The sequence below is a fragment of the Microcaecilia unicolor genome, chromosome 4, assembly GCF_901765095.1.
Source record: "Microcaecilia unicolor chromosome 4, aMicUni1.1, whole genome shotgun sequence".
Taxonomy (NCBI): domain Eukaryota; kingdom Metazoa; phylum Chordata; class Amphibia; order Gymnophiona; family Siphonopidae; genus Microcaecilia; species Microcaecilia unicolor.
Window position 1 is genome coordinate 306,805,201 of NC_044034.1, and position 23,438 is coordinate 306,828,638.

The following is a 23,438-nucleotide window of genomic DNA, read 5'->3' on the forward strand; positions in this document are numbered from 1 at the left end:
AGTTCCTCATTTACTAATGTGCACTAAAGTTTTGCTGGTACTGCACATTATTATCCAAAATTAAAGGACTGGAACAGCAGAACTTTGGTGTTAATCGTTGAGGACATTTTTTGCAATTAACACAAAGCAAATGTTACTAACTCATGTTAATTACCGAGCAGATAATGCTCTTGAAGCTGCATTTATCTGCCAAGTTAACAGTATACACATGATAACAAAAGTGCTTACCTCAATGTGGTTGATTAATGACTTATCAAGCTTGAATCCAGGAATCCTCTTGCCACTGCAAACCACTCCCACATCTTCAGTGTGCTTACAATCGGATATACCCCAACCATTGGATGTACATGCAGCTAATGTTTCTTCTTTCCCATTACAGTTAACATTGTCTAACCAGATGCGACCTGTAGAATGAAGAAAAAGATGACAAAGCAATGATACTATAGAGAACTTTGGTCAAGGTCTAAGTGAATGGGCACTAATGAGGTATTAGCTGCCCTCCCAGTTTTCCCTTAATTCAATAGATATGCAAACCGAGACTTGAGTGGGAGAGTTGACAGAACTTACAGGGATCGGGGGAGAATCTGGCTCTTTACAGATATAGAGCCCCATTTTACAACATAGTAACATAGTAGATGATGGCAGAAAAAGACCTGCATGGTTCATCCAGTCTGCCCAACAAGATAAACTCATATGTGCTACTTTTTGTGTATAACTTACCTTAAGAATGTACACATCAGAATTGAGACATCCAGGTTAGGATGTACTCAATTCCAGTGGTATTTTAGAACAGTGCTTCTCAACCCTCTCCAGGAGGCATGCCTAACCATTCGAGCTTTCACAATTGCCACAAAAAATATGCATAAGATACATATGCATATACTGGAGACATATCGGTGCTCATTTACGAAGCATATCGATATGTCAGAAGGCTGAAATGGATGTCCATGTGCTTGAAACATCCAAATCCCAATTTTGCAAAGACAGAATTGGCACATCCAACACTACAGTACGTCCAAATAGCAAGGGGGACTGTTATGGGCATGTTTTGGGCAGGACTAGGAAAGGCCCAAGATCAGGATGTCCAACAGCAATTACCAAATGGGAGGGAATGTCAAAGTCTAAAAAGAAGGACATCCTTAGTTAGACCTATTTCAATCACACTTAGAGTAGAAAAAGGTGTTCTGATTCAGCAGCTGGCCACTGGAAGGATTAAGGCATGATACCTCTTCAGTCTCCCAGTGGTTGCTGTCCCCCTCCTTCTCCCCCGAAAGCGAAACTGGAAAGAATTTAGAATTTATTATTTGTAGTCTGCCATTATCCAGAGCAGAATACAAAGATACACTCATAAAATACACAAGTATACAATTACAAAGAACATATACAACACAATACCAGGAGTCCAAGCAAGCCACAGATTATCAATCAAACAGGGCAATCAAAGGCTTTATACAGGAGAAAATCGCTCAAATACTTCTTAAAGGTAGATATACAAGTTTCTCTGTGAAGCCACAATGGCAGGTTGTTCCAGTCAATGGGACCACAGATGGAAAATGTGCCAGTTCGCATCAGCTCTAAACATACATGTTGAAATGCAGGAATAACAAGCATATCATTATGTTCAGATTGCAAGGATCGAGTCGGCAGATACCACCTCACTGCATTTCTTAGATAGTGAGCTGAGCAGTGCATTTTTTTTCTAACAAAAAAGGTGCCTGTACTCAAATGCCAGGCCACCCTTCAGGGGTGGGGTGATCACTGACGTACCCACCCCACAATAGCCAGGCCCCCTGCAACCAGTCACAGAATCTATGACAAGGCAGAATTGCTGTGTAGAGCCTGAGCTCTTTCATTAAAACTTGGGGTCCCATTGGTCAATTTTAGCAGACAATAGAAAAAGTGCTGGTACTCAATACCCCCAAGTACCCTCTCAAAAAAAAGCCCTGAAACTAAGCCATGATAAAGGGCTTGATGAACCATTATCAGCGGTTTATACATTTCAGATATTTTATGCTAGGAGAAATATGTTCAGATCGAGAAAGACCTACTAACAATCGTATTGCTGAGTTCATAGCTCTGTGACAGCTTCAGGTATTATGGGCATTCTGTACAGACCAACTTACAGATCTGAGGAGTACTCTAATGGTCAGTTCAGTAGACTGTAAACCAAGGGACCCAAGTTTAAATCCCAATTCTTTTTTAATTTTTTAAAATTGTGTGCCCTTCAGGTACAGAAAAATACCCAATATACCTAAATATATAAACCACCTGCAAGCCTGAAGGCTATTGAAGTGGTGTCCGTTCAGGTACAGTAGATATTTTTCTGTTCGCAGAGGGCTCATAATTGCAAAAAAAAAAAAAAAAGTGAGATTTGAACCTGGGCCCCTTGGTTTACAGTCCACTGCACTAACCACAAGGCTGCCCCTCTGCTCTGCATAGAGGTCTGCGTAGTCTCTTAGAATGCTACTATATAGAAGTCAATGTCCCTTGTTCCCCCCCCCCCCCCCCCAATAAATAATTTTGATGTTTCAGTTTATAAAATGGATGTTCATGCTGGATGAATGTCCATTTCATGTATTTTTGAACAGGATACAGTCTCATGCATATTTGTGAAAGCTTGACTGGATAGACATGCCTCTACCAGAAAGCTAAGAAACACTGATCTATAGAAGTATCTGCTGAAGTAGAACCTTTTCTAAAAAACCTGCAAGGGTGCTGGCGCAATGTATTTGCTAATATGTGTAGTGGGAGAAGCCATTTTACAAATACACATAGGCAAAAATCAATGGAAGAAACTCGGCCATTTTCAATCCTATCTCTGTGAATGCTGTTAATTAAATACAGAGGCTGCAATCTTTATTTATTTTAATTTGGAAGGGAAAATAAAAAACAGGGGATTAAGAAGTCTAAATCCCTTTATAAAATGGAGAATACACATGCATTTTAATTATTATATATTTTTATTGTACCCTGCCTTGAGCAGTGGTAAGTGCAGGTTATAAATATTTTTTAGTTCAATTTATTTATTGATTTTTTTTTTTTTAAAGGCACAGCACAGATTGGATTATAAATACTTTAAATAAATAATAAAAATATAGATTTTTAATCCACCCAGATCATGATCAAACCGCACTCCCAACACACCCCCTTGCAATTTTTACATATTATGGACATCCACTTGGTCTCAAGGGTGTTCTGCAGTGGTTCCCAAACCTGATCCTGGAGGCACCCTAGCCAGTCAGGTTTTCAGAAGATAGATTTGCGTGCAGTGGAGGTACTGCATATAAATCTCTCTAATGAATATTCATTGTGGATATCCTGAAAATCTGACTGGTTGGGGTGCCTCTAGGCCCAGGTTTGGGAACCACTGGTGTACTGTATACTGGCAGGTGGAAATGTATTTTAATTATATTTGTTACTGAGATGTGTATTATTTTGTCATGTTTTTAGGACTGTGAATGTTTTAGATCAGGGGTTCTCAACCCCATCCTCAGGACACACCTAGCCAGTCAGGTTTTCAGGATATCCACAATGAATATACATGAGATAGATTTGAATGCACTACCTCCATTCTATGCAAATCTATCTCATGCATTTTCACTGTGGCTATCCTGAAAACCAGACTGGCTGGGTGTGTCCTGAGGACTCATGGTTGCCAGCCTGTTCCTGAGTTCCATTCTTCAGTTGTTCCTTTTATTTATTGGCATTTATTCCAATTGTCTGATGCCGTGTTCCTGAGTTCCAGTCTCCTACTGTTAATTCCTGTCTCTTGATCTTCAGCTCTCCATGCTGAGCTTCCTTTGCCAGAGTTCCAGAATCCGATTCACCCTGCGTCTGCTGTCTCTGGAGCTCTCCCTGGTTCAGAGCGCCATGGCCCAACGGCTCTTTATTTGGTTGAACACTCATAATCCTAACACCCTATTTTAGATGCATTCCACCTTAGGTATAGGCAGGTTATAAATGTAATAAATAAATAAAATGTATAGTTTGCTTTTGATTATATGAGTAATCTTAGTAATTCATATCTGTAATTGTATTTTTTATGACCGTGGGATGATAAGCTTTTTAAGGAAGTTTATTGTAGCATTTATTAGTACTGTATTACTAATGCACATTGATGTCATTTGATAACTTTATGATTTCATTTATGTTGTATGTTGACAATCTATGTCCTATGTCTCTTATAGTCAATATTAAACATCAAAGTTCATGGCATTACAGAACTTTTTTATTTACCAGATTTTGCTGATGTTACTTGGAGGTGTAACGTTAAAATTTGACATTTTATGCTGGTATTCTTATGTTTTCTTGTCTTTGATTTCTGTAAATGCTCTATTTCTTACCAAGGGGCCCTTGTACTATGCTGTGGTAAATGGGGCCCTGCAGTGTCCTCTGTGCATGGATTTGCCGAGTGCCAAGGCCCCTTTTACCGCAGCAGGGTTTTTGTGAAAAAAAGGAAATGGCTGTTCAGTAAGTGTGCACTTGCTGCACGGCCATTTACTGGGGAAGCCCTTACCACTTCCTGTTTAGGAGGCAGTAGAGGTTCCCGCACTAACCTAGCAGTAACCGGGCAGTGTATGGTGCTGCGTGGTAAGTCCGCAGCAGAAAAAATAAAAAATAATTTCCAGCGTGCCGGAAATTATGCGGGGTGCAGCATTAGTGCCAGATTGGGGCATAACAAAGCAGCTGTAGCTCTACCACTGCTTTGTAAAAGGGCCCTCAGGTATTCTACTTCTGTAATTATTGTTAACTTGCATAAAAATAAAACCTAAAAAAAAAAGAGAAGTACTTCATCCACTGTACTTTACTATTCCCTTGGATTTTTGCTGCCCAAATGAATGACCCTATATTTTTTAGCATCAAGGGGTCCTTTTACTAAGCTGTGGTAAGCAGTAATGTGTATTTACCACAGGGTAAAAGGCAGTACCATGGGGCATGCTCAGGCATTCTACCATAGTTCCGGGATCGGCGCGCACTACCCATGCACTAAAAAATAGAAAATATTTTTTAGCACTGGGGGCAAAAACGTGTGTGTACACTGTGCTAATTAGTTAATGCAGCTACATCACTACATGCTAACCAATAAACGTATGGTTAGCGCAGGAGCCCTTACCGCCTACACAATGGGTGACGGTAAGGGATCCCACATCAATGACCATGCGCTAATGGGAAAATTAGCACATGGCCGTTAATAGAGAAAATGGGAAATAGGGCCGTTTTACTGCCGTGTTAAAAGTGGCCTCAGCACACGGGAAAGCCCTGCCCTAGGGATAACGCAGGCCACTTTATATAACAGCTTGGTAAAAGGGTCCCTAAGTCTTAGCTGCCAAATTCTAGACCAGATTTTGCTAGATCCCTCATCATGTTATCCACATGTTTCAGAGTATCTTCCCATGGTGGATCTTTGGCTGGTTGGGGCTGAGGATCACCCCTGAGGCAGGTACACAATCAATTTCTAGTGTTTATGGCCAAATTTACTCCTTTCGCTTCTTAACTCGTGGCACATAAACTATTAAAGGTTCCCCTCCAGTTTGGAAGCTCACCATAACTGAATAGTAAAAGAATTCAATACAGAAGCAAATATTAAGCAAAAGTGACCACTGTAGACTGTGCAGGCTTTAAGACAGAAAAATACCCTTAATGGGCATGCCAGTGCTTAACATGTATGTACAGTATATGAATAATAAAATGACAAATTGTCCATTGCGTTAGGGTAAACTGGTTACAACATCGATTGCAACACTTCATTAAAGAAACATGGAAAGATGTCCTTGATGTAACTTCACTCACTTTTAACTCCAGCATAGAATACCACTCCTTGCTCCTTACGATGGTGTATCAAAGTCTCGGGGGGGGGGGGGGGGGGGGGTTCTCCCTGTATCCCTTTCCTCTCAGTTTGGAAGATACAGTTAGATTAGATGGATTATGGATGCTCTAGTATCTCTCTTAGTTGGGTTGCAATAGGGTTACTCTGCTCTTATCCCAATGGTGTTTGCAATTAACTGTCCTTTAGATGCTATTTGTGTTCCCAGAGTGCTGTAAAAGCATGCCTTGTCAACAGATTAAGGATAAGCCTCTGGGTGAATGAATATCCTCTGATACTTTAGGAAGTTGACACTCACTGATTCCACTGCTTGCAACCTTTAATCCCTTACCCAACTGGGATTTACAGTTTCCAGCAGCTTCAGCATTTGCTATTCTCTGGCTAAGGTTTAGGATCCAGTCTCTCCATGACCAGACCTATCAATAGTATTTCCTCTTTCATAACAATATTCTGAATATCTTCAATTAAATAAACAGATATTCCATTCCTCGTTTCAAGTGTAACCCACAGTGCTTACTTCTTAACTCATAACCCCTGCAATTCTGTTGCTTAATTTAATTTTTAACATATAGCTCCACTCCTTCTCCTCCTACCCTGTCCTTCCTGAATATATTATAGCACAGTATAACTATACCCCATTCATGGTCTTCTGTGAACCACTTCTCTGTGACTGCCACTAAAGTCAAGTCATCCTCATCCATCACAGCCTCTGGATCCAGAACTTTATTATTCATGATGCAAGTATTAATATACAGAGTTTTCCAGATTTTACTCTTTTTTATTTTTTACTTACCTGAGGGGTTTTACCTACCTGAGAGTTTCTCTTAGTCTGTTCGGCTACAGACTCACAAATGATCCTAGAGTGAAGCCCTTCTTAGTAGGTTAGCTATTCTGCTGCAGAAGACACTTCACCCCTTCTTTGGTGGGTGGGCTCCAGCTCAGCTCAGCAGCCCTTGGAATATCATCCCATGGTCCAGGAAGCAAAACCCTCGCAATGACACCATCCCCACAGCCATGCATTCATCTCCATGATGCAAACCTCTCTTCCTCACCCTTTGCCCTTGACAGAGAAGATCAACAAGAACACCACTTGTGCACCTATTAGCTCCACCCTCTCTCTCAGAGCCAAGAAGTTAATTTTGATATGTTTGGAGGAATATCTAGCGGAACGATTTGTGCCAACATGAATGAGAAGCATCAGATAATAGTCAATAGATGATGAGTCTTGACAATTCTCTGGCACAGGCAAATGGTACATCTCCTGGGGTGTCATGTCTGGATGGGAGATGGATGTCTCTGTAGCTCTGAAATGGAGTCACCAACCACCACTACTTTCACATCATAGTGGCCACTGATCCTCTAACTTTGGGGGTTTTGAACTCTTCTTCCTATTCCTGGGATGCTCTTCGCCTCTTTCATCTCCAAGGCTGCATATCTGTTCTTCCATTCAAGAGAAGGTGGAGTTGAGGTGTTGATTCTGCAGGCTCCGATAATCTGTGTCCAGTTTATCTCTTTCAAAGCAGATGGTCTTCTCATTGCTGGAGATCCTTGAAACCTCAAGAAGCATTTCATCAATATATTTCTGTCATGGATATTTCTCAGCCTTGGCACCTCCTCTCTCAGTTCCTCTACTTATTTCATTAGGACATCTTATACATGGAACCAGTCCCTTGGCTTCTATCAGACTGTCCATCTTGATAGATGTAGAAGTTGTTAATAGCAGCAACATCTTTAGTGACATGTTGTTTCCCAGCTATACTTCAGTTATATAAACTCTTGTACTTGTATAGAAGCTCTTGCACTTGTTGAAAGAAAAGAGAAAAATTTCTACCAAGGTCTCTACCTTTTCCTCAGCAGTCCTGTAAATCCAAGGGTTGCCAAACTATGGATTGTGACCCCAAATGGAGTTGGAAAACTCACATTTGGGGTCATGACTTGGGTAGGCTGTCTATGCAAACATCATCAGCCCGTGCTGCCAGTGGTTGCATGTTTTTTGTGGCTGCAATAATGGGGTCACAGCCACAGAAAGTTTAATAAGTGCTGTGTTAATCCAAAGAAGCAGCTAGCCTTTTTTTTAATGTAAGATCTAATACCTCTGTTCCAATTCCCTATGTGTAGTCCTGCTGGCTTGCTTGTTATTGAGTTATGCAACAGTTTATCTGGTCCCGTCAAACTTTAAAATTTTTTAATATATACAAGATATAAAATCTAGGGCCCTGTTTACTAAGGCGCGTTAGCATTCTTTAGTGCGCCTACAATTAGCGTGTGCACACTTACCGTGTAGGCGCCTATAGGGATATTGTAGGCACATACACGGTTAATGCATGTACACAGTTAACGCACATTAAAGATGCTAGTGTGCCTATAACGTGGCTTAGTAAACAGGGACCCTTGTGCATTCATATTGTAGACATCTCAAAAATATAACCAGTCCCTCTGAAATATAATTAATTTTTCTCTTTCAACATCAAACTAAAATTTGACTATAAACCTCCTTGTTTTCACCTTCCAACCAATGCCAAACATTTTTATTTAATTCAAATCAGCTAATCTATGAGTAAGTTTATTAGACAGTTGGGGTGGGTGGGAGTTTGGGTGCAGAAGAGAACTAAGACCTCAGAAGTTCTGTAATTTCAAAAGAGCATAATTAGGCTGTTTTCCTTTTTGGGCTAGAGGTTAACAAACCCCTAAAACAAGCAAATTATGGGTTGTGGGTGCCTAAATTGTGCTGTTTGATTACTATATGATTGGTTTTGACTATCCTATCTTATATGATGTTCCTTTCCAAGAATGTTACTCCTATTTTATTTTATTGTAAGCTGATATGACCTGTTTTCAGAATTGGCCGGGTATCAAGAATTTTAATAAACATTAAACATACTAAAGCAACAAAAATAATCCAGCACCTAACCCACTAATATAAATTATCATTTAATAATCCCTCCTACTGGGTAGTTGCGAATGAGAGTTTGTGACTCTGTAGCCCAACAGAGGTTGGTTCTGTTTGAACTGGGAGGCCCAAGAGTCAATTGGAAACTGCTGGGCCAAAAATATAATAGGAGCAATGTAAATGACTATTTAAAGAATAAGCCACTACTGAATTAGTATGTAGAGAAAGACCTTTACCTTCCCCTTTTCCATACTTGGAGCTTGGGAACCAGGACAGAGCCTCCATGTATCCCAGTTCTCTGCACACGACGTGAGCAGCATGGATAGAGAAGTCATCATCACACACTGTGCCCCACTCCTCATTGTAGTACACCTCCACTCTGCCCTCGTTGTGCTTCCTTTTCTCTCCAGATAGTCGTAGGTAGATCTTGGGGATGTCGGGAGGCCTTTGGGGTTGTGGGGGCTCCTGCTGTACTTCATGGTACTCAGGGTAATATGGCCAGTGTTCATACTGTGCAAAGCAGATGTGGCTCAGAGAGGTGTACAAGAGAAGGAGAGTGGTGACATAGATGCAAGAATACAATGATCCTTCCATTCTTTGTGTTCAACTCAAAATGTGCAAATTCCTCTCCAGCAGCTGGACTTGTATTCCGTGGAAACAGGGCGCACAATGCCTGTACCAGAAAAGAAAATCAAATTACTATTTCACCCATACAGAAAATAGGTGGGATTTTAAATTCATGTATTTAGAATCTACTTGACCATCTATCCATCTGTCATAAAATCTACTTTCTTTATCACAAATAAAAAGGGACCCCATGAAACCTGGATCATTGTTTATAAAACTAAAGGCCAGACTATGAAAACGTTTCCCAGTTTAGTTCAAAACAGCCTGTTCCCAGGGAGATTAGCTGGACCTGAGGATGTATCTATGTATGATTAATTGAGTGCTGTCTTAGTCAGAATTACATATGTCTTTCCCATCTGGGCCATATCTAAAGAAGTCCACCAGCTACAATGTAAAACCTTTCTTTTTCTAAAGTAGGAGGAATGCTGTACTGTGGATGAGAGTCTTAAATCCTTCTGGTCTTATCAGTCTACTTATTATTTATTGTTTTATAAATCTGATGTTTATTTCTTGCCACCCTCTCCACATATACATTATCCCCCATGTACTCTGATATGCTTTAAACTCGATTTTGCATAGGATATCTGGGTAGGAATTGAGAAGTCCAGGTCAGAACATGCACAGTTACCAGAATATTTTGCTCTATGAGCACTGAGTCTTTTGTAAAATACATGCAAAGACACCAGAAAATACACAGATAAGTGCCAGCATATCCAGTGGGTGCATCTATTTTAGTAAGGAACTTTTTCAAAGAAAGAACGGCATCATTCAGTGTTTTGGGCATGTTAGTGCAGGTTTTATGATCTATGCATGTAAGTGCATAAATGTTATACAACTGGATTCCAGGAACAACCAATTAAAAATCTGAGTGAACCCCCCCCCCCCCCCCTCTTTTTGTTGAATTTGTGAGCTGGTTTATTTATTTTTTATTTATTTTTGTTACATTTGTACCCCGTGCTTTCCCACTCATGGCAGGCTCAATGCGGCTTACATATTATATACAGGTACTTATTTGTACCTGGGGCAATGGAGGGTTAAGTGACTTGCCTAGAGTCACAAGGAGCTGCCTGTGCCTGAAGTGGGAATTGAACTCAGTTCTTCAGTTCCCCAAGACCAGAGTCCACCACCCTAACCACTAGGCCACTCCTCCACAAAAGTAAGCACAATTGCTCCTTTCACCATTGCTGGAAATCCTAGGTCCAAACAAGCAGTTAGCTGATGTACCAGCTTTGGAGCAATGCAAATGCTGACATCTACATTTTTTTTAGTATATATGCATTGCCAAAATCGGAAATAAGTACATAGTTTGCAGCCCACCAAGCCACACCCACAACATACACCCTTCTAAACTGTACGGGCTGCAGTTTTAAATGTGTAAATTGGGGGCTTTGCTAAAATAGCTATTTCTAAAATGACCTTTATATATAATAATGAATACAGAATGTATAATCTGACAAACATATTAGCAGCATGCTGGAGGAGTAGATGAATGGTGTGATAAAGTCACCTCCAGGATATTTAGGTTAAGGTAGTGTCAGTCTGAAATACAAGTCCCAGAAGGCATTGCAGGCAAGGCGCCAGAGGGGGAGATGAAGAACCCGGACTGGATTCCTAGCTGCAATCAAGGAAGACATGGATGTAAGCTGGCAGGTTGTGTAGAGTGGCTGCCACTGGGCGAAAAGAGAGTTAGGAAACCCTGTGTGCAAGAGCTCATCATTGGTCTCATTAGTTTAATGCTCAACTCAGCTGGTTTGGGGTGTGAGGAAGCTAAGGGAAGGAGAAAGATTGGTGGTGGTAGCTGAAGCCAGGGATTGGTAAGGCAGGTGGGAAGGAGTTCCAGCAAAGGAGTTCAGTTCAGTTCAGGAGAGAGAGGCAGAAGGAGAGAAGGAGTTGCAGGCTGAAAACCCTTGGGCAGGGAGGTCCCTAAAGTACTGAAGCAGGTGAAATTCCTTGGGTGAGAGGAAGTCCCAAAAGTATTGAATTCACTGTGAAGCTGATGCAGGGGAAAACCCTTGGGTAGAAGGAGTCCCTAAAATATTGAACTCTCCTGAAGGTAAAGAGGATAGAAGGTAGAAACTGCTACTTGGTGACTGAACTGTGATGATGAACTGAAAGAACTGTTTATTGTGCCCGGGATAAAGAGCCCAGACTGGAGCCTGTACGCCTGTATTGAATCCTGGTAGGTGCTATGCTGCTGTTGGAACTGTGTACTAGAAACCTGCATGGAATAAGTCCTTAAGATTGAAGTTACTAGTGGACATCTATTTCTTCATTGTAACGGGAGCCTGTGGCTGGAGGAGATTGTTCTATCCTTGGCTGCACAAGAGAGGTACCTGGTTACAATGGTTAGCTCTAAGGAAGCAGCCTGAAGACCAAGGGAGCCTGGTTCACATCCTACAGTTAGTCCTTGTGTCCTTGGGCGAGTTATTTAACCCTCCATTGCTTCAGGTACAAAGTTAGTGAGCCCTCCAAGGACAGGGAAATACCTAGTGTTCCTGAATATAACTCACCTTGAAAAGGGTGTGACCTAATTTCTAATAAATAATACAAGGGTATTAGGTAAACCTTTGGCCTTGCACATCCCCCCCCCCCCCCCCCCCCCCCCCCCCCCACACACACCTCCTCAATTACTATATATGCTTTTACAGGATTGTTCTAGGATGGGTGGCTTTGAGGCATGATTATTGAGTTTAATTATTACATTCTTGAGGGGAGAGAGAGAGTGTAGGTCCTGAACGATAATTTGTTTTGATTTTTTTTTTTTGGGGGGGGGGGGGGGGGCTTTCAAGGTTAAAAGTTCACCTAAGGCACCTAATACTCTTCCTCCAAGTGTAAAGGGATTTGGATTTAGCTCACACATTTCCTTTAGTTGTAGCTCAAAGTCAGTTACATTCAGGGATAGTGGATATTTTCCTGTCTGTCAGCGCGTGGATTTGCCAGGTATTGAGTTTCCCTTTTACCACAGTGGGTAAAAGGCTTTTTTTAAAAAGGGAAATAGCCCTGTGGTAAGTGAACCACTTGCCATGTGGCCATTTCCTGGGGAAGTCATTACCGCCACCCATTTAGGAGGTGGTAATGGCTCCTGCACTACCCCAGTGGTAACTGGGCAGTGACTGGTACTGCCCGATTACTGTCAGATAAGCCCCCAGTGCTAGAAAATAAAAATGAATTTTCTAGCACTAGAGTTGATGCGTGCAAGAGGCCAGGACTTCCGCTGGGCTCCTGCAGTAGCCCAGCATTAGGCCCAATTTTCTACAGGCCAATGTGATGGTAGCCCTACTACCCTCTAGTAAAAGGGCCCCTAAGTTTATATTTGAGGCATTGAAGAGTTAAGTGGCTTGTTCAAAATCACAAGGAGCAACCATGGGATTTGAACCAGACTTACTGCCCACTGCTCTAACCATTAGCTATACCTGCATCAGTCCTATGAAGTACAGGGTACAGATCTGGTGTAGTGTAGAAGTGTATTGCTGTCATGAAAATGTTTGCTAGGAATTCAATATACAGTCCTATTCATGCTTTTCCAAGCTCAAAATGTTGCACTTAGGAAGCATGACCTCAGACAATAAATCCACTTGATGTTAGCTGGCACTGTTTCTCTTGGAATTGCATACTGAGAGAAATGTCAAACTGTAGAGACTCAGATCTTGGTTATTTACTTAAAGAATTAGTAGCTGCATCTCTTTTAGTGAAAGGAGGAACAAAAAACAGCTGTGGTGCTCAGCTGGAAGCCCATTCACTTCCTGCTGAAATCCTTGGAAAGTTCCACCGGACTGGTCATTCATACCAGTAAGCAGCGCCCAGACTAGACAGCAAAATCTGACCAGACCAGTGTCTGAATATTTTCAGTATGAAGTCATGCCAAAAAAAAAAAAAAGAAGAAGCTGGGGATATCCCACCTTCACCAGCCATCAAATATGTAATGTCTGTGGCTGAGCAATCACCATAATACCCACTGTTATCCCCACTGGAATTCCTAGGTCGTTAATTGTCTTACCAACCAGAGCTCAAACTCAGACCCTGCATTCATTAAACAAAAGGACCTTGGTCCAGTGATGTACAGGGAGGACTCTAGCATGCAAAGCAGTTAATGAGAATCCCTTTCAGCATGTCACTAGCTTAGTATCTCCATATATTACACAGAAAACAATGGTCATGGATATGACTAAATAATATAAGAAGAAGGCTCAAGGGAAAAGTGCTGATACAGGAAAGAACTAAGTGGGTGCAAAGATTTGCAACATAGCAATATAGTAGATGATGGTAGAAAAAGATCAACAGGCCTATCCAGTCTTGGAACAGTTTAATGCAGCACAGTGCCGAAGATGCTTACACTCCACTACTTACAATAATCCTAAATTGTAACTTGTCATTTGCACAAAGAAGACAAGACACTGAAATTAGACAGAAAATATGAAACTGCAAATTCAGAACTGTGAGAAAGTCTGTGTCCTTGACTCACACTTTTACCATTGGCAAAGCGCTATGAAGCACAACTTCATTACATACATGAAGAGCAAGGTGCTAACATTTACATGTGCATTACATGCATACATGTTTAGAATACTACTACTTCTCTATTCCAATAAGTTTTATTGTAATTTTTATGAATATTAAATATCCATTGCCTGACATCATGTGCACCAAGCAAACGCAATTAACAAAATACAGCAATAATAATTTAAAGAGACTATCAGGCTCATTTTCAAAAGAGAAAAACGTCTAAAAAGTGCACATTTTTCTCATAAAAACGTGCAAATCAGTATTTTCAAAACCTATTTTTAGACGTTTTTCTATGAAATCCGTCAGAAGTACTTCCAAATCTCAAGGGGGCATTTCAGGGGTGTATTCAGGGCGGGACTTGGCTGTTCCTAAGACTTAGACATTTTTCAGCCATAATGGAACAAAACAAAAATGTCCAGGACTAAAACTTAGACGTTTTGAGCTAGACCTGTTTTTATAAATATTACCGCAGAACAATACTAACACAGAAAACTTCATAAATAATCTGGACCCAAACCCTAGAGAATAACCAGCCAACCGAACCTGGTCAAACTTCATGCTCCTCACCATTGAAACAGTAACCCAGGCAATCAAAAGGTTCTCCAGTGCCCATTGCAAACTTGATACCTGCCCCAGCTACCTACTAAAATCCACCCCTGACCGCTTCACAACAGACCTTACATCCCACCTTAACTACATGCTCCAACAAGGTCTTTTCCCTGAGGAACACAGCAACATCCTACTCACCTCAATTCCAAAAGATACCAAGAAAAAAGCAACCAAAATTACCAACTACCGCCCAGTTGCATATGCCACTAGCAATTAAATTGAGGAGAGCATGGTGACCAAACAGATTACCGACTACTTGGTCAAGTTCTCAATACTCCACGAATCACAATTGGGTTTCTGCCCCCTCCATAGCACAGAATCTGTGCTAGTCGCTCTCCTGGCCAAATTCAAGCAGGAAATAACCATAGGTAAAAGTATACTTCTCCTACAATTTGACATGTCGAGCGCATTCGACATGGTAAACCACAAAATACTACTGAGACTCCTAGACTATTTCGGAATCAGAGGAAACATACTCAACTGGATCAAAGGTTTCCTAACCTCCAGAACATACCAAGTAAAATCAAAATCAAACGTATCACCACTTTGGAAAGCAGACTGCAGAGTACCTCAAGGATCACCACTATCACCAATACTCTTTAACATAATGATGATCCCACTAGCCAAGGCATTATCAAAGCAAGGCCTCAACCTGTTCATCTATGCAGATGATGTCACAATTTACATTCCCTTCAGACATGATCTAACAGAAATCAACAACAAAATTAAACTCGGCTTGAATACCATGGACTCATGGGCAAACTCCTTTCAATTGAAACTGAATACTGAAAAAACACATTGCCTCATCCTCTCATCTCAACACAATACACACAAATCAACAACCATAATCACTCCAGAACACACCCTTCCTATTTCAAACAGCCTGAAAATACTTGGCGTGACAATCGACCGCAACCTCACTCTCGAGAGCCAAGTGAACTCTACAACAAAGAAAATGTTCCACTCGATGTGGAAACTTAAACGCTTAAAACCATTCTTCCTGAGGGAAATATTTCGTAACCTACTACAATCAATGGTGCTAAGTCACGCAGACTATTGCAACGGAATTTACGCTGGATGCAAAGAAGAACTTACAGAGAAACTCCAGACCACTCAGAATACAGCAGCCAGACTAATATTTGGCAAATCGTGATTCGACAGTGCCAAGCCCCTCCGTGAAAAACTGCATTGGCTGCCAATCAAAGAATGTATTACTTTCAAAAACTGCACCCTGGTCCACAAAATTATCTATGGCCAAGTCCCAAGATATATGACAGAATTTATAGACCTACCACTCAGAAACATAACCAGATCATCTCAAACATACCTAAACCTCCACTATCCAAACTGCAAAAAAATTAAATACAAAACAACCTATGCGTCCAGCTTCTCCTATACAAGCACACAATTATGGAACGCACTGCCACCTAAACTTCAGGAAATCATTAAAGACCTACCTGTTCAAAAAGGCATACCCTACCGACCCAACATAAATGCCTGCACTCTGCAACACAACATAACCAAAGCTTGTACTAGACACTACATAATCTTTCCTCTCCTTGATTCCCATTGTAACTGAAACATATGTTCCTTACTCAACCATAATACCACCTGTATTTGTTTCTTTAACGGACTGGCAAATGCCTCTATGGTACTATGTAAGCCACATTGAGCCTGCAAATAGGTGGGAAAATGTGGGATACAAAATTAATAAATAAATAAATAAATAAATAAGGCACAAAAAGGTACACTAAATAACCAGATGACCACTGGAGGGAATCAGGAATGACCTCCCCTTATTCCCCCCAGTAGTCACTAACTCCCTCCCACCCCCAGGTGCAGACAGGTGGACCCAGCCTCCTATCTCTCCTACCTTTTACAATTGTGGAGGAAACTGCAAGCCCTCCAAACTCACCAGAAACACACTGTACCCACATATAGGTGCCCCCTTCACCCGTAAGGGCAATGGTAGTGGTGTACAGTTGGGGGTAGTGGGTTTTAGGTTGGATTTGTGGGGCTCAGCAGACAAAGTAAGGGAGCAATGGTCAGATATGTACCTAGGAGCATTTTATGAAGTCCACTGCAGTGCCCTTTAGGGTGCCCTATTGCTGTGCTGGGATGTCAGGGGGACCAGTCTACTAAAAATGCTGACTCCCCCTACATCCCAATGGCTTGATTTTATACGTTTTGTACTTGGACATTTTATTTTCCAAAATAGACAAAACAAAAAAAAACCCAAAACCATCCAAATCACAAAACGTCCAAAATACAAAACGTCCATAGTATTTTCGAAAAAAAAAAAGACATTTTTCTTTTTCGAAAATGACCTTCTTTCCTGTTCAGAATTTGACTCTTTTGTGTAAAATGTCCAAATTCAGATTTAGACGTCATATCGAAAATGTCCATGGGGTACTTTCATGTTTTCAGAAATTCCATAATGAAAGAGAGCAAAGTGATGAGCTGCTTACAATATCCGCTCTCCAAATGGCTGAACTCTAGAGGCCCTCCCACAGCTACAGGGAGGAAGGGATCATATCGTTCAGGAACAAGGCATCCAAACTTTGCCTTTGTCACAAAAAACATGCTAGAGATTATCAAAATTACGGACCAATAATAATTATATAATATTAACTTTCTCTATTTTCACTAGTCATTGCTCTTGAGAGATCACTCTCTTCCCATTATTTACTGGGCTAAGGGGTGGAATAATTTATGATTTATAACATTATTCCTGACATCCTCCAACTAGCTGCCAGTTAGTCAGAAGTATCCATCCTCCAAAGTGGAAAAAATGCACAGTAATTTGTAATTCTAGTTGCAAACAGCTCATAGTTACCAACCCAGTTTAATACTATTTGTAGCTTTTGGGCAAAGTTGTGACCCTTGATAAATGAGACCATTGAGTGCGGCAATGGAACCTGGCTAATGCTGTATCCTTGAATTCATCTCAGCTAGATTACAAATAAGACCATTAAGATGAGTAAGGTAATAGAAGTAGGTTTCATATGGAATGTGCAGCATGTTATGAAACAAACTGAAGTTGTGTTCATAAAATATGTGATGCTAACAGAGTGCACAGTGTTGAATGTAAGGTTCTTTTTATTAATCCTTGCTAAAATGTTCCATTAGGCTTCAATAAGCATTTGTACAGCACCTTGGATATTTCAAAGTAGAAATATGTAGCTTTGTGAGTGGAGCATTATCTTTCACAGGAAGCATCCAGAATAAAGTCATGTTTTACTTCATGTTCATGACTGCACTTCAAGTAAACACCAACGAAAAAAATCCCCCATGACAAAAATAAGAACATAAGAATAGCCATACTGGGTCAGACCAATGGTCTATCTAGCCCAATATCCTGTTTCCAACAGTGGCTAATCCAGATTACAAGTATCTGGCAGAAACCCAAATAGTAATAACATTCCATGATACCAATCCTAGGGCAAGCAGTAGCTTCCCACATCTCAATAGCAGACTATGGATTATTCCTCTAGGAACTTATTCAAACCTTTTTTAAATCCATGTAACTTTATTGAGTGTCCTCTAGGCTTTGTACTTTCTGAAAGAGTAAAAAATTGATTCACTTCTACTCGTTCTACGCCACTCAGCATTTTGTAGAACTCAATCATATCTTCCCTCAGCTATCTCTTTTCCAAGCTGAAGAGCCCTAAACTCTTTATCCTTTCCTTTTCTAATTCTGCTATGAGATACGGCAACCAGAATTGAACACAATACTCAAGGTGAGGTCACACCATGGAGAGATACAGAGGCATTATAGTACTCGTGGTCTTATTTGCCATCCTTTTCCTAACAATTCCTAACATCCTATTTGCTTTTTTGGCCACTGCCACACACTGGGCAGAAGGTTTCAGTGTATTGTCTACAATGACACCTAGATCTTTTTCTTGAGTGCTGACTCCTAAGGTTGACCCTAGCCTCAGGTAACTATGATTAGGATTATTCTTCCCAATGTGCATCACTTTGCATTTGTCCACATTAATTTCATCTGCCATTAGGATGCCAAGGCTTCCAGTTTCCTAAGGTCTCCCTGCAATTTTTCACAGTACGCATGTGTTTTTAACAATTCACAAAACTATTCAAACAACTATTCACAAAACTTTGAATAGTTTTGTGTCATTTGCAAAATTAATCACCTCACTTGTTGTTCTGATTTCCAGATCACTTATAAATATGTTAAATAGCACCAGTCCCAGTACAGATCCCTGCGGCACTCCACTATTCAACCTTCTCCATTGAGAGAAATGGCCATTTAACTGTGTGCTCTGTTTTCTGTCCAATAACCAATTGCTTATCCACAACTGAACATTACTTTCTATTCCATGATTCTTTAATTTTCTCAGGCGTCTTTCATAAGGAACTTTATCAAAAGCTTTCTGAAAATCTAGATACACTACATCAACCAGCTCACCTTTATCCTCATGTTGAACTTGGCCTTCAGCGCCAGTATGCAGGTAATTATCTGGGTGAGTTGGACTGCAGAAACAGCTGTCCTAACTTGCCAGGATAGTTATTCAGGTTCTGGTGCCAAATATCTGCCGGCACCTGGATAACTTCCAGTAGCCAGGCAAGACCTAGATTAGACCCAGCATTGAATATTTGGGTCAAATTCAGCCCACTGGCTGGGTCCAAAAGTTATTAGGAAGGGACGCACATACACACATACACACACACACATATGGAGGGGTATTTTCAATATGACATCTAAATCTGACTTTGGACGTTTTGCAAAAATTTCCAAAATCTAAATAGGAAAGAAGGTAATTTTCAAAAAAGAAAAACATCTATCTTTTTTTATTTTTTTAATGATTTGGACATTTTGTTTTTTGGCCATTTTAAGATTTGGACATTTTTTGGGGGGGGCCATTTTTGGAAAAAAAAATGACCAAGTGTAAAACGCACAAAATCAAGTCATTGGGATGTACAGGAGGAGCCAGCATTTTTAGTAGACTGGTCCCCCTAACATCCCAAGACAGCAATAGGGCACCCTAAGAGGCACTGCAGTGGACTTCATAAAAAAACTCCCAGATACACATCTCATCATTTCTCCCTTACCTTGTCTGCTGAGGCCCCAAAACCCACCCAAAACCCACTATCCCCAACTGTACACCACTACCATAGCCCTTATGGGTGAAGGTGGCACCTATATGTGGGTACAGTGGGTTTCTGGTAAGTTTTGGAAAGCTCACAGTTTCCTCCACAAGTGTAAAAGGTAGGAGGAGGTAGGAGCCTGGGCCCACCTGTCTGCAGTGCACTGCACCACTACTAGTCTACTCTAGGGACCTGTATGCTATTCTAATGGACCTAAGTACAGTGCCGTAGCGAGGGCGGCTGACACCCGGGCGGTTCGTCGCTGCGCACCCCCTCAGCGCATGCATGCACACACCCCCCCCCTCGGCATGCGCACCCCCCCCCCCAGGAGCACATTCTTACCAAAGAGGGAGGGAGGGAGGGCGGGCGGGCCGCTCCGCCCCGAGTGCACGTCGCTGGGAGCTGCGTCGGGTCCGCTGGTTCTCTGCTCTCTCTGCCCTGGAACAGGAAGTAACCTGTTCCAGGGCAGAGAAAGCAGTGAACCAGTGGATTCAACACCCCCCTAGCGGCGTACACCCGGGGCGGACCACCCCACCGCCCCCCCCCTTCCTACGTCACTGCCTAAGTATAACATCTTAAGTTGACATAGAGGCTGACAATTAATGTTTTTCATCACATTTTTTGGGGGTGGGAGGGTGTTAGTGACCACTGGGGGAATAAGGGGAGATCACCCCTGATTCCCTCCAGTGGCCATCTTGTTATTTAGGGCACCTTTTTGTGCCTTATTTGTTATAAAATCAGGTCTAGCTCAAAACATCTAAGTCTTAGTCATGGACGTTTTTGTTTTGTTCCATTATGACTGAAAAACGTTTAAGTGTTAGGAATGCTTACGTCCCACCCTGAACACGCCTTTGAAACGCCCCCTTGAGATTTGGGTGTACTTCTGACGGACTTCATAGAAAAACGTCTAAAAATAGGTTTCGAAAATACTGATTTTGGACGTTTTTGTGAGAAAAATGTCCAAATGCTGCTTTATGCCACTTTTTAAGACGTTTTTCTCTTTTGAAAATGAGCCTGATAGTGATCCAGTGATCTCATAAGCCTGCCTGCCTTCATACAACAGATTGAAAAAGAAGCTAAGAAAAAGGAATCTAAAGCAAAAAATGTAGCCTACTGTCCAGTGATTCCTAAACCTGATCCTGGAGGCACCTCATCCTCCACTACCTGCAAATTTATCTCATGAATATTCGTTGTGGATATCCTGAAAACGGGATTGGCTGGGGTGCCTCCAGGAGCAGGTTTGGGAACCACTGCTGTATAAGAAGTAGAACAATTTTATTAGAAAAAGATGAGGAACCTGGAACCACAGCAAAGAGAGAAGAAGAGAATCCAATGACCTCAAGTTCTTGTTTTAGGGAGCATGGTGGCGTGTGACACTACACAGTGCTCTTTGGATACTACATTCAGTAGAAGGAGTTGAAACCTGGATGATCATGACTGCTGTGGCTAAGCTTCACAGTTTTGGCAGTAGCAGAGTACAATGCAAGTATTGTCTTAAATGAGTTCTGGGTGCCTAAAGCCAATTTGTGATCTTCATACCAAAATTTATGTAAATGCAGTCACTGCTGCTCTTCTTTAGACATACTGCCAGCTAATCAACTTGTGTTAGCATGTCAGAGCTTAAAAGGAATGCCAAACCATTTCTGTCAGAAGATTCCTCATGTACCTCATTGCAGATTTAATCAGAACCTTCAACGCAAAGGCATAAAACCCAGAAAAACTATAAGAAACTAACTGCCCCTCTTTCCTCCCTCTATGTGTGCCCTGATGGCTTAGACAAAAGGACAATAAAAAAAAGTGGCATACAGGTTATAAAATAAATACACTGTGCAGAAGTGTAATCAGAAAGGATTTTTTTCCTTTCTGAAGCTTCCTTAAGCCTGTAAACCTTTACTTCTCTTCACAGTGTACAGTGATGCCTACAGTGGGTGAGGCTTCAGTACCAACCAGGACCATACTAAACTACAGACGTACCCTGTACAACTCGCCCAACATAAGTATATAAGGGTTGCCATATTGGGACAGACCAAATGTCCATCAATCCCAGTATCTGATTTCCAACAGTGACCAATGCAGGTCACGTGTGCCTGGCAGGATCCCCAAAAAGTAGAATAGATTTCATGCTGATTATCCCAAAAAAAAAAAAGCTGAGGATTTTCCCCAAGTCCACCATAATAATGCTTTATGGACTTTTCTTCCAGGAATTGTCCAAACCTTTTTTAAACCCTTCTACATAGAAATATAGAAAAATGAAGGCAGAAAAAGACTATTGGGCTCATTTTCGAAAGAGGATGTCCATCTTTCGACATAAAACGGAAGATGGACATCCTTCTCCCAGAGATGTCCAAATTGGTATAATCGAAACCCAATTTAGGACGTCTCCAACTGCACTCCGTCGCAAGGACGGCCAAAGTTCAAGGGGGCATGTCGGAGGTGTAGCGAAGGCAGGACTCGGACATGCCTAACACTTGGACGTCTTTGACCCATAATCGAAAAAAACAAGGACGTCCCTGACGAACACTTGGATGTTTTCACCTGGACCTGTTTTTATTAAAACTAAGGCACAAAAAGGTGCCGGAAATGACAAGATGACCACTGGAGAGAATCGGGGATGACATCCCCTTACTCCCCCAGTGGTCACTAACTCCCTCTCACCCTAAAAAAACATGTTTAAAAATATGTCATGCCAGCCTCTATGCCAGCCTCACATGTCATACTCAGGTCCGTGATAGCGCATGCAGGTCCCAGGAGCAGTTTTAGTGGGTACTGCAGTGCACTTCAGACATGCGGACCCAGGCCCATACCTCCCCTATCTGTTACATTTGTGGAGGAAACAGCGAGCTCTCCAAAACCCACCACAAACCCACTGTACCCATATATAGGTGCCCCCCTTCACCCGTAAGGGCTATGGTAGTGGTGTACAGTTGTGGGTAGTGGGTTTTTGGGGGGGGGGGTTGGGGAGCTCAGCACACAAGGTAAGGGAGGTATGTTATGAAGCATTTTATGAAGTCCACCGCAGTGCCCCCTAGGGTGCCCGGTTGGTGTCCTGGCATGTCAGGGGGACCAGTGCACTACAAATGCTGGCTCCTCCCATGACCAAATGGCTTGCATTTGGACGTTTTTGACATGGACATCTTTGGTTTTGAAAATCACCGAAAGTCAAAGACGTCCATGTCTAGGGATGTCCAAATCTAGGGACATCCAAATTTAAAGATTTGGACGTCTCTGATGGTATTTTCGAAATGAAAGATGGACGTCCATCTTGTTTCAAAAATACAGGTTTCCCTGCCCCTGGATTTTGCCATTTTGCAAGGATGTCCAAATCGCAACTTGGACGTTTCTTTCGAAAATGCCCCTCCATATGACCTATCCAGTCTGCCCATCCATGCCATCTACTATCCCTTCCTTTCCTTAGAGATCCTATGTACTTGTCTCAAGCTTGCTTTAATTCAGATACAGTCTTTGTCTCCATCACCTTCACTGGGAGGCCGTTCCATAAATTCACTACCCATTTCATGAAGAAGTATTTCCTCAGGTTACTTCTGAGTCTATCCTCTTTCACCTTCATCCTATACCCCTTCATTCTCCAGAGCTTCTTTGCAATTGAAAGAGACTTGCCTCCCATGCATTTATGCCATGTAGGTATTTAAACATCTCTATCATATCTCCCCTTTCCTGCCTTCCTTCTAAAGTATACATATTAAGATTTTAAAGTCTGTTCCCATAAACTTTATGATGAAGATGAATCACCATTTTAGTAGATTCCCTCTGGACCAACTCTATCCTTAATGGAGTAGGGTGAATAGTGGAGTGCTGCAGGGATCTGTACTGGGACCGTGGCTACTTAACATATTTATACATGATTTGGAAATGGGA

At 41.6% G+C, this 23,438-nt stretch overlaps 1 protein-coding gene across 1 annotated transcript in view; it reads right to left on the reverse strand.

Moving 5' to 3' along the window:
- The window catches only part of LOXL2 (lysyl oxidase like 2), a 186,286-nt gene that overhangs the window by 149,219 nt on the left and 13,629 nt on the right, over positions 1 to 23,438 (reverse strand). The window contains exons 2-3 of the mRNA XM_030201813.1: positions 8,951 to 9,387; positions 229 to 404 (exon numbers count right to left, since the gene is read on the reverse strand). Of these exons, the coding sequence (XP_030057673.1) occupies positions 229 to 404; positions 8,951 to 9,308 (534 nt within the window). The 5' untranslated portion in view covers positions 9,309 to 9,387. The remainder of the gene's footprint in view (positions 1 to 228; positions 405 to 8,950; positions 9,388 to 23,438) is intronic.